This window comes from Branchiostoma floridae, chromosome 14, assembly GCF_000003815.2.
Source record: "Branchiostoma floridae strain S238N-H82 chromosome 14, Bfl_VNyyK, whole genome shotgun sequence".
Taxonomy (NCBI): Eukaryota; Metazoa; Chordata; class Leptocardii; order Amphioxiformes; family Branchiostomatidae; genus Branchiostoma; species Branchiostoma floridae.
In genome coordinates this window covers 21,465,760-21,477,743 of record NC_049992.1, presented here as the reverse complement: position 1 = coordinate 21,477,743, position 11,984 = coordinate 21,465,760, and the positions used below count along the sequence as shown (strand labels likewise).

At 39.2% G+C, this 11,984-nt stretch overlaps 1 protein-coding gene across 1 annotated transcript in view; it reads left to right on the top strand.

The window, feature by feature from the left end:
- The window catches only part of LOC118430256 (probable cation-transporting ATPase 13A3), a 13,594-nt gene that overhangs the window by 620 nt on the left and 990 nt on the right, over nt 1-11,984 (top strand). Inside the window, exons 2-9 of the mRNA XM_035840966.1 lie at nt 329-413; nt 1,670-1,855; nt 2,361-2,422; nt 6,035-6,133; nt 7,793-7,895; nt 9,513-9,595; nt 10,014-10,088; nt 10,416-10,485. Of these exons, the coding sequence (XP_035696859.1) occupies nt 357-413; nt 1,670-1,855; nt 2,361-2,422; nt 6,035-6,133; nt 7,793-7,895; nt 9,513-9,595; nt 10,014-10,088; nt 10,416-10,485 (735 nt within the window). The 5' untranslated portion in view covers nt 329-356. The remainder of the gene's footprint in view (nt 1-328; nt 414-1,669; nt 1,856-2,360; nt 2,423-6,034; nt 6,134-7,792; nt 7,896-9,512; nt 9,596-10,013; nt 10,089-10,415; nt 10,486-11,984) is intronic.

The window sequence follows — 11,984 nt, the reverse complement described above, 5'->3', positions numbered from 1 at the left end:
ATGCTGTTATGAACTTTATCTAACTCTGCAATGCTCATATTAATATGATACGTTTCTTTTTAATAATCAATGTTACTACTATAAGACATAACGTTAACATTATATGAACTAACTCTGCAATGTTGTAACTTTTGTTATAACGTTATTTACTTATTAATAAGTATAGTAATAATTAGTATATGAAATAGCTGTGCAATGCTGTATTAAGTTGGTAATGTTATGATAATCAAGTGAAGAGGTAAAGATTTACTAGAAGACAATGCAACCATTTTACATAGTTGTAAATTACTTGTAATACTTCTGCATGATTTACTTGTTCTGTCCACAGACACCATCAGCCGGAGGCAGACAGGTGGATGGCTCCAGTAGAAAGATCTCCCACGCTGCTCAACCATGGGAGCGAAGATGAGATGGTAGGACTGACATCTGTATCATAAATTAAATAGCCGGTATAACCCCCCCTCGGCTTAACACACCAGCTTCGCTGGCCCACTAGTTCCAGATGAGATGGCTGGACTGTGAGATCTCCCACTATCTGTAACGTTATTGTTCCAACCATGGGAGTGAAGATAATAGTTAATACTCTAAGTTATTGTTACACACTGTAACAGTACTTCCTAGTCTCAAAGAAAATCATACAGTGCCAAAAGATAGTATCAAAGCTGGACAAGGAGTATTGCCGGCCAAAGGGAGTCAAACAGACCCGGAGGTCTGCCGTCACTGCAGGGAAACAGGAAAAAGGATTAATATTTCTATTCAACAATGGTTTTGCTGCCCCTCCCTGTGGCCATGTGCTAATGACTTTACGAACAACTTACACTGGGACAAAGGCCCAATTTACTCAAGACACCTGTACATGCAGCTCTCGGCATGGCGCAGAAGACCGCTTGTACGTTGTAGGGACCGGTACCAGCACATTCAACAGGCAGCTTTCTTTGCAGCCGTTGCTGTCATTGATGCTCCAGGCCACATCAAGTGAACAGTTTAGGTGCGAGAGCATACCAGGAGTGCTCACAGTGCCGCAGAAATGGGTTTACCTGCGACGCGGATCTGTTTACACGAGGTCGGGCCGCGCCGCAGACTCCCTGCGGTGTGTCGTACGTTACCTCTGGAGCGCTACAGCGTGTCATTTTCGTTTTTACACGGGCAGAAAAGTGTCCTTGGATATGCGCCACGCATCGAATGTTGTAGGACGTTTTATTTTTTGCCTCGTGGAAATTGTGCCAGAGTCAGTGATCCACGCATGTCCCAGTGGGAAGTTCGCGCCAACTGTCACCAGATCAACAATTATCAACAGCGTCAATACATGAAATTTCACTCTAAAATTGATTTAAAGTCTCAAAATAATGCCTGACAAGCTAAATTTTTTCATCTATATACAAATGTATATGACATCTTACGAACGTCCATGATAAGGTTTACAAACATGCCATCTGATCGTAATCCTCCTGAGTTTGTTATGTTTGGATGGGGCACAGTTTGATTAGGCAACAATGGGATGTAATAGTGTTTTTTCTTGCCGACCGGTTGCAGATCCTCCGGTCGCATACACACTCCTAGGCTGGCTTCACTCCTTTTGAAACTATCTCATGCTACCATAAGATCTGCTTGGAGATTAGTACTTCCAGGGAATGCTAAAGAACACCTTCGTACCTTCCCTGTATTGTAGGAATGCCGGGGCTACAAGACCAACAGCTACAAGGCCTTTCTGTGCCTCAGTGTGGTGTTCCTGTGTGGGGGAGGACCAGTAGGCGTCCTGCTGGCGATGCTGGTGTTCCGCTGGCGACCAGACTGGAAACTACGGGCCACCAAGTCCCGCTGTCCGCTGTACAGGGCAGATGCTGTCCTGCTGAAGGTACGTGGCAGAACACACCTTCAGGACATACATGTACTGCAGGTGTTCTTGAATAACATCCCATCCAAACTGGCTAACCCGCTCTAGCCAGCGTCCGTTTTTCACGGAACGGAAATTTGCTGTGTGTGACTGAAAAATTTTAAAACCAATCCGTCAACGTTGACGGACAAAAATTCTTGGCGGAAGCTACAGGCGGCTGGGGACGTCGTCCACGGTCGGAAAGCCGCACACTGTTTGTTTTGCTATTGTTATTATTGTTGACGATGTTAGATATAAGTAACTGGAGCTCCACAACTCCATTTGCCAAAGTATGTCAGCCTGTATGAATGATGTATTACAAAGTTTTCCATACTAAACTCATGCCAAGTATATATGGTTGTGAGCATTACCTAACATGCATGGTCCCCCTGGCTAACTGCTGTCTCTATGATCTTCCTATTTCTTTATTGTTGATTAGAAAATTGCTTTAGTACGGAGTACAGAATGATAGCCTTATGTTTTGCAGGACATCTATGGACAGTGTTGGACGGAGACGGTTGATATCATCTATGTTCCTGTGGATGAATGGTAAATAATCTCATTAAAACACAAGCTTTGTAGTTACGGCATGATTCGTGTAGGCCATATCAACTAACAGAAATCCTATCTTCTAGTCATATTTCTTCAGTTTATCTCAATGCAGATAAATATTCATAATCTGATGTGTAAACTATCGTGTTACATAGATTCTTCATCATCGTAGATTTTGTTTCTCCAGGAGTGTGGTACAGTCAAACCTGTCTGTAGCGGCCACTCAAGGTACTGTCCAAATGTGGCCACTATAGACAGGCGGCCAGTATAGACAGGTGGCCACTATAGACAGGTGGCCAGTATAGACAGGTGGCCACTATAGACAGGTGGCCACTATAGAAGGGATCCGCATGTATAGAGAAAATGCTGATTGATGGACCAGGAGGGTGTTACGAGTAAGGCTATTGACACACGGGGTGTCGTTTTGGCTATAACACCTCAGTCAGTGTGTCAATAGCCAAAGTGTTTCTTTTTTGTGTATTGACATACTGGGATGCAATCAGAGCTGGTCACACTGACACAGGCCTGGGGTAAGGTTACCATTGAAGTCTCACGAATATGCAAATGAAGACTGAAAATGAGAATAATGATGCCAAAGACTTTAGTATACTAAAGTCAAGATGCAGTGGTTAATGGACCGTCCCATGTTCCCAGAGAAGTGGGGTCTGTGATTTTTATAGAAATGCAGTCTTTTGGTGACCTTAATTGTAAAAGCTTGGTGAAAACACCTCAGGGGCAAGCCTAACAGTATAGAGTGCATCCATTTGGCAAGAATTCCCAAATTCAATACGTATTTCGGGAATTTTTCCACGTGTGCCTAGTACTGCTAGTACATGTAGTAGCATCATCCCTTTGGAGGGGAATAAGGCCACAGCAATTTTATGGATGACATCCTGTGCAGAGTGCAAAAATAATGAGATAGCGCCAAAAAAAACAAGATGGGTAAAAAAATAAGATGGCTAAATTTTCAACATAGACACCTTAAACGTCGTGACAAGATTTGAAGTGACAAAACGTGGCATCAGAACTAACAAGGCATTTATTTCTGTATTAAAGAAGTGAACTAGACGAAGTGTAGTAAAAGTATGGTACACTGGTATCACTTGCCAAGCTGACAACTACATTCATGGCTTCTATAATGCACTTTTACAACAATCCAACAAGTTTCACTTCTGTAACAGTTACTATAGTCATGGCTACCTCCCTAGTGTCACTTCTACAATACTATGATTATTAGGCTACAACACAACATGTTTGCCTATTTTGGTCTATCTGACCATCCCCAAAGAAGAAAAAAAAATTCTTGTTTTTTTTCTGAAATCAGGCAAATATTAATGCACGCGCTGATGTCATCCATAAAATTTACTTGCTGTGGCCTAACTCGAGAAAGTGTTGACGGATCGTTATGATATTTGAAATGATACAAATCAGGGGCTAATTTGCACAATTATTGAAGAAAGTTTATAAATCCACTGTATTTCATAACAGGATACTCATATGAAATATGACAATGGTATCTGAAAAAAGACAGAAATAGTAGCCGAACTGTGTAGTATATGTCTGATTGGCATAGATTGGTCCAAGCGTGCACAGTTGCATCATTCTTTTGGAGAGGAATCACTCTAGAAAGGTGTTGACAGATCATCGTGATTTTTTATATGTATGTAACTTCAGAGATGCCATAATGAAGGACTGTTAATGCAAACCAGGGGCTAATTTACATTAATAATGACGTAAGTTTATTAATCCACAGCAGTTCATGATAGGACAATCAAACATATGACATATGTAACTGAATAAAAGATAGAATTATTGACAGACATCAATTATACAAATTGTTACCAAATTTGCATAATTAATGATAAACCGCATTGTTTTTGCAGTATCCGAATGTGACAAACATATCACATTTCACAAACCAAGTTTCGGCAGGATTTGTGCAAATGTGCTGTGATTTGTTATGCTGGACCTAATGAGGAATGCTTCTCTGTTTACATCTCTATTTCTCTGCTCAAATATATCTTGCTTGCTGTCTTTGCACTACAAAATTCCACTAGCTTAATTTGAAATACTTTACTAATCTTTTGTGTAGTGTTTCATATTACATTGCTGAGCATTAAGCTTACAGCACTGTATGCCGAGTAAAAGAAGTGTTATGTTTCTGATTTACCGAGCTAAAAAAATGGGGCTGTTAGGTAGGAAATCTCTTCCTTTTCTTCTCTTATTTATATTTCGGTCAAAATGTCATCCAATAAATACAGTTATGCAAGATATAAATGCAGCAAGACACCAGTATTTTCCACATCATAATGTAGTATTAACATTACATGTATGCAGTGTGTCACCAAAAATAAATTAAGGGGGCCTTGGATTGTTAGGTCACTTTTTTTCCTTTACAACAGAAATGCAGAGATGTTGGAAAACAATTCTATAACATTGTCATCACCCATAACCATTTTCCTTAAATGAAAAAGCTGTTACTAGTACTTGCCAGCGTTACCCCCCCCCCCCAAAGGCTACTGTGATATCACTTAAAACCTGGTAGAACATGTGACTCGCTGAGCAGTGGATCATAAGTTTCAGAAAGTTTGTGGCACCACCTGCTCTGTTAAAGGGTTCATGAAACCAAAGTACAACATTAATTCTGTCTATATTCCGCAATCAAGATAGTATTATTCAATCAACATACGTGTTCGTATTTGCACCAAATATACACCTTTTTCCTGTTATTTGACATTGCACCATCAAAAATCATTCTTTAGACTCGAGGATTTTGTTGCAAGGTAATCCAATTAAGCATGTATTACTAAGTGACGTCATATTAAACATGGCAACCAGTTCATAAACTAGCATTTCGGTTTGTGAGAAAAGTTTGAAAAGCAAAGTTAACGCTGTTTATTATACAGTCAAACCTGTCTATAGCGGCCACTCAAGGGGCTGTCCAAATGTGGCCACCATAGAGAAAATTGACCACGAGCAATAAGTTACACATGATTTCAGTACCCACTAATCTATCTCACCAAGTAACATTGTCTCGATCGTCGCAAAATTGAACTTACCCTGCCAAAGTCAAATCTACCAAAAAGGATTGATATTGCCATCCATAATGTCAGTAAATTTGCTGACAAAGATCTGCGCTCTAACGTTCAAGGCACACACACCACCCAAACGACTCTGTCGTAAACAGTGAACTCCAAATCCTTGCAAATTACAATTTTAAACCCGGCGCAGGGTGACATACGGCCGCTGTATGGTCAAAATAGGCAGTGTTTTTGTATATACGGGACCAGAAATCGTATGGCTGTGGCCACTTTGGACAGGTGGCCGCTATAGACTATTTCTTATATGTCCATGGAAAAAATGAAAAGTCTTAAATTTTTTTTATCATCACCAAGTCACATGTTCTATATACCTGCATAGTACATTTGTACATGTATGATGTCACAGTAGCAGAGCATTGCTCATTCTTTCATAAAGACTGGAGTTGGTCTGTCAATAGTTTGGATAACTCCACTGTTGTTGGAAGTAGCTTTTATCTTGAATGATGTCTACCAACACAGATGAACTTTCTTTTCTCCTGTGTGAAAAGTTGTTTTTCTCTCTCTACAGCACCCTACATGTCCCAGACTGGCTTGCCTCCTACATTTCTGCCTCTCCTGATTTTCATTTGGACCCAAAGACTCAAACAGTGGCAGCAAAGCAATATGGGTACAGTAGCAGGGCCCTTTCTACTTATTCCAGCCGTGATCTAACAATGTCTTAGTTCAATCAATCATTCAATAAATTAATCACAATCATCATCAATAAAGCATACATGCATTTCACTATGATGACCATGAACAATGTCATTATTTTGGAAAATCACTAATTTCCACCAGTAAATAATCAACTGAGATCCATGATCATGGTGACTGATCTTAATCACAAACCCTAAAGTTCAATTCCAACTTTCAGGACCTGGTGTAGTAACTGGTTTTTCCATTTCCCTCCCCAGAAGGCTTTTTCCAGAAAAGCAATTTTTTTCCATTTTGGTGTAAATTTGACTAATGAATGCAGATGTAGAGTGTCACGTATAATCATCTAGAGCTGGTTTGGGAGAATTGGTGACTTTATTCTCAGGGATACAAGTTTGTAACAGTTTGAAAAAACTCTTTCTTACATTCATATGGTAAGGTTCTTCAAGCACAATTGAAATAGTACTTACTTCCAACGTTGGATACTTTCATCTGGGTTGGAATGGCTTTCTCTTCTTTAAGATATAGGAGAATTCTTTAATACACAACCAGTAAGTACCTACTTGCTTACGTTTCGATGTCTCTCAGACATCTTCCTCAGAGCTTCTAACTGGAGTTCTGCTTCTCGCTGCTATTTGTGGCCGATGTACATTTGTAGGTGTGCTTTTGCGGCAAGAAAACAATCTCAGATGTGGCTAAGCTTGTATCCCCCCTCGTCCTGGTTCATCACTGGGGCCTGAGAGACATCAAAACATATTACTAATAAGCAAGTAAGAAACTTACTGGTTGTGTATAAAGAATTCTCCAATATCTATCTAGTAATCTATATTCTACCAACCTGATGGATTAATTTTCCGAGGTTCCTCTACTTTAGTTCCTAAATTATCTTCAAGTTATTAGCTTTTAACTTTTGTATATTTCTTACTGCTTAATGCTTATCTGGGCTCAAACTTTCTTTGCTGACATGATATTCTTTGTTTTGGGCACATTTTGTACAGGTTAATGCTTTTAAGTTCTCATATCACCAAAATTCAACAGTTCCCTGTTACATTCGTTCATGACAGTTTTACTTAGTAGAGACCTTTTTTCAAAACTTCTCATGTTATTGAATATTGAATCTTACAAGTCATATTTCCTGAGGTTTTGATTTCTGCCACCATGTAAACACTGCAGCAGATTCAGAACCAGCCATTGTGACTAAAAAAAAACCTCCAGAAAGCAGAAAAGGAAACTTGCGTGAAACTTTCATTTGCAACCATATGTACTTTCACAATGATCATGCACAATTTGCTTCTCAACAGAATTTTTTCCAGAGCCACAGTACAACAGATAGGTTTCAAACTGGCTGCAGTATTTACTATTTATTTGGAACTGGAAATATGATTTGTAAAGAGTAATTGTTCAATAACATCAGAAGGGTGTATATTGTGTGTGCAAGGGGCTTTACTCCTTGTTGTATGTAAATGTCTATGTTTATGTTTGCCTGTAATTATGAACTGTAACAGTAACTGTTGTGCAATAATTTTAGTGTCATTGATGCCACAAATCACTTTAAAAGTCTGGTGAAGTCCCAGTAGTTGTATATTCTGTGCTGTACATGTAGATCTAACAGGAACATGGTTGTACTGTGTAGGTCCTGTGGACAGATGCCAGAAGGTGGAGACTGCAGTAGTTACAAGGAAGAGGATGGGGATGAAGATGATGAGGAAACAAGTTTGACATCTGCAAACGACAAGGTAGTTCTGTTATTAGAACTGGATTGTGGGTAGCTTAATGTATTTACTACCACATGTGACCAGAATGGTCAATGTTAGATATCCGATAATGTAACCCTCAAGCACCCAACATTTTTTTTTTGCGACTAAAATGAGTGGGGTCATGTGTCACCAATGTTGTGCCCTTGGGAAAGGCACTTTGCATGACTTTCCTCACTTCACTCAGGTGTAAATGAGTACTACTTAGCTGTTGGTTCGAGCCATCCCTCAGATAGGACGTAAAATGGAGGTCCACATTTTGAGGAAAGTCTCACCTCAAGCATGTTAAAGAACCCACTGCACTTATCAAAAAGAGTAGGCCCTGGGGTCCTTCCTGGTGTGAATCAGGTTCAAAACCTACCTGCACCTGGGGCAATTGCTGTCATATTGAGGTGACCTGAGTTACTGTCGAATGGCAACCACTCTATATATATACCCTTGTGATTTAGCCTTTTCTATAAGCTCCCTGCAATTCAGCTCCTGGCTGCAAAGAGAGTTGTTAGCCCATCCAATAGCAATAACAATATCAGGGACAACAGTAACAGTTCTACTATACATTCATTCATCAGATTTCTGACAAATTAATTTGAAAATTCATTCGTCCTCAAGGTACATTAATATATTAAGGAGATAATCATAAGCAGATTTTGAGACCAAAATCTTCCACAGAAAATTTTGTAATCTTGGCATATCTAACCATCCAAAACTTGACTGCACTGTTCTGTATTCATGATCATTCCTCCCTGCTGGGTCTGATCTTTCCTCCTTGCCCAATGCTATTCTGATTGGTCAATGTTCTGCAAACTTTATTTCTGATTTGTTCTAATGTCTGTAACCATTTGACATTTCTGTTTGACACCTAGAAATTCATTTGACACCCGGCTCTTGACAGTATATATATATGTGTGTTACAGTGTCATAACCAACTTGAAATGGAGTCTACTGATTGGTCAACGTCGCCTGGCTATCCGATAGTAGTCATTATAAAATGCAGAAACTTCCAAAATGTTTTTTTCTTTAGATTTTTTAAAATGTATAATTTACCAATTAACAATTCTTGTATGAAGAAAAATATTCTTGCAGGAAGAATACATTACAGATAGGACAATACAATGTCAGTTCATATCAAGTATAAAGATGAATTCAACTTTAAGGAATCATTTACCTGGCAAGATCTGTCCATGGGTTTTCATGAATTTTAGTTATGACTTTGATGAGAAATGATATAAACTACAGTATAATTTCCATTTTATTTGTACCCTTATTGTAGAATAGTTAGCGAGGTCTGCTAAAGAACCTTAATGCCTGAAAAACTAGTGTGCATACCTAGAAAATTACTGATGCTGCATTTGTAGATCTAGCAAGTAGAGTCTGATGTAATGTCTTTAATCTTATGTGAGTCTGTCTTATAGTGAGCTGTTCATACTATCTACTGTAGAGACTTTAAATCTTTAGGTTCCTACAATGGTTTTCACCTTTAAGTTAGTCTCCTTGCCAAGCGAGGCTACACTTCATTGGAACCAAGACAAATCATTTTGATATCCTCCATCTTATTTTTTGTAATTTTCTTGACTCCTTTTCATGTTTTTTTCCTCTCAGAAAAGACTTTGTGTGCGATTCTTTGATCACCAGCATGTGCGGTACATTTGGAATTCCAACATCAGCTGCTTCACAAAACTCAGGTATATAAAATTATATATTTTTTAGTTTCTTTTTCCTTTGTCTCTCTGGCCGACTTCAGGATGAGGACTAAAGCACGATGCTTCAGGGCACTTCAGCCATCACTTTGCAGAGGCGATGTAAACTTCCTGCCACATTTGACCAGTTGCTGATGTCGCAATATCACTTGTTGATAAGATCACGTATCTGTAACTCTCACAAGTTTACATTAATGTTTGTACATTCAAAAGTAATTGGTCATTACTGATCCTGAAGAAGGTCATTGAAAATTTGATCTGTGTTTACCTTAGGGTTGGAAGAAAGTTAAGCATTTCACCATTCATGCTTTCATCAATTGCTTAAGACAAGTGTTGGCTTTGCATTTTCTGCAAGTAGAAAAGTTGTTAAAGCTCAGATGGTAACTTTCTTCCCACCTTCCAGAGGCCTTGATGACACCACACCCTGCTCCTACTTCTACCAACTGGGTGGTCTGACCAGAGAGGAGCAGCACAGGAAGTATGTTGTGACTTCTATTTATGTCACATTTGATGTGTATAGCACCCTATACACATTGTGTTATGGACCTGTGCGTATTTTACGGTATGGCCGGGGTTTTGAAGTAACATGCTGTATTGCGCGTGCACAGGCCTTTAGGAATGCTTGATGAAATTGTAGATTTCACTGCACTTTGTGTTGGCCCAAAAATGTGGTGGCGAGGAAAATTAATCCATGGTAGACTGGATAGCCAGGTTACCAGGTTCATGATTTATAAGATACAGATATGCCTGTCCTCGTGCCACTGATCAGAAAACAGTGTACTGAGTCTGTGTGCTTTGATTTCAGATGTGCTTTGTATGGAGAAAACTCTATTTATATTGATGTCAAGAGCTATTTTAGACTCCTTTTTGAAGAGGTAAGTATGGGCACCTTATTGACAACACTGTATATTTTTGTACCTTATACTCTAACTTGTTTTTCTTCAGAATTTGTTGACTCTATAGTAAAAAAAACTCAACAAAACAAGAGTTCGTAGACCTCAGGCCTGCATGAAATGTATTGGGTTTCTGTAGACCTATTGTGTATTTTTGCCTTTTTGTCTGTGGTACGTGGTTGGAAAAATGAGCTTTTTACCGTGTTGGTTGTGCACCATGCAAAAGTCTGACTCTGAAATTCCATTTTCTGAATTTGTAAGTTTGGACATGGATGAACATTACTTATTTTGGATTTCTTAAGTATGTAACCAACCACAGTACTTTGAAGTTGTTGAGACGCTACCTTTTTTTGTCTCAGATGGCCCATGCACATGTAGTTACTCTGTCACATGATATACTAATATCTTCCTATTTCAATGTACTGACCTAATGCAGCTGCTAAGTCTCCTTGGTTTGTGTTCTTCCAATGATATTCATTAAAGATTTATTTCTGGGGTGTTATTCACTTGACATCGGAATGTTACTTGCATAATTTGACCAATGATACTTTTATCTGTAGTTCCATAGACATTAGACAATATGAATAGTGGTAGCCCCCATGCAGCAGCAACAGTTAGTCCCCAGGGTGGTATGATATTTTCATTCAATCCATCCAACCCAAACCTAAATCTCCTGTAGTATCTAAGCCAAATTTAACAGCATAATTTACTATGAAAAATGTCCTTGTCAATCCCATTTATAGATGGCAAGCTGCTGGCAACGGAAGCTTTGAAAAGTTCAGAAGCTGTTGTAGTCAGAGCAAACACCCAGCAAACATCCCCGCAAACCAATGAGCAGTTGCTTAGAAGGGGAATTTCATCATATATTTGCCGCGACAAAATGCAACAAACGATACTGAATTTAAAACAGAACCAAGCTAAGCCTCCACCACTTAACCCTGCCTGTACCATAGATTAAGCAGGCCCAAAAACCAAGCGAATATGACTAGCCCAAAACAACAAATTACCTGTTTACAGTATGGAAATGGCATTACCAAAGAAACAAAAAGAAACACAGGACAAATCATACACATACCTTTCTCTTATGCCCACACTCTATACAGTTCTCCTCCACATTAGAAAATTGCATCTTCTTCTGTTTAAGTTCAAGTTCAACCATGATTGCCAACAGGGTAAAGGAACTTGTACCGAAACTTAAAACTCAGTACTATACAGCTCTAGAAACACCACAAAGAGTAATAAGCAAACTCCAATTATACCTGACCAACAGATATATAATCTTGTACACTCCCGTCATCTGGCAAACTGTCAGTGCCACTAAGTAACCTGATACATTGAAGGTGGCCCAGGCCAGATGATGGTTCTACACCCAACCATAATCTGTTTTTAAAACCAAGCAGATATTGGGAGGATGCCCCAACCACACAAAAACAGGGTCAACCTATACAGTATCAAGTTCAAGCACTAGGAGGCCCAAAATC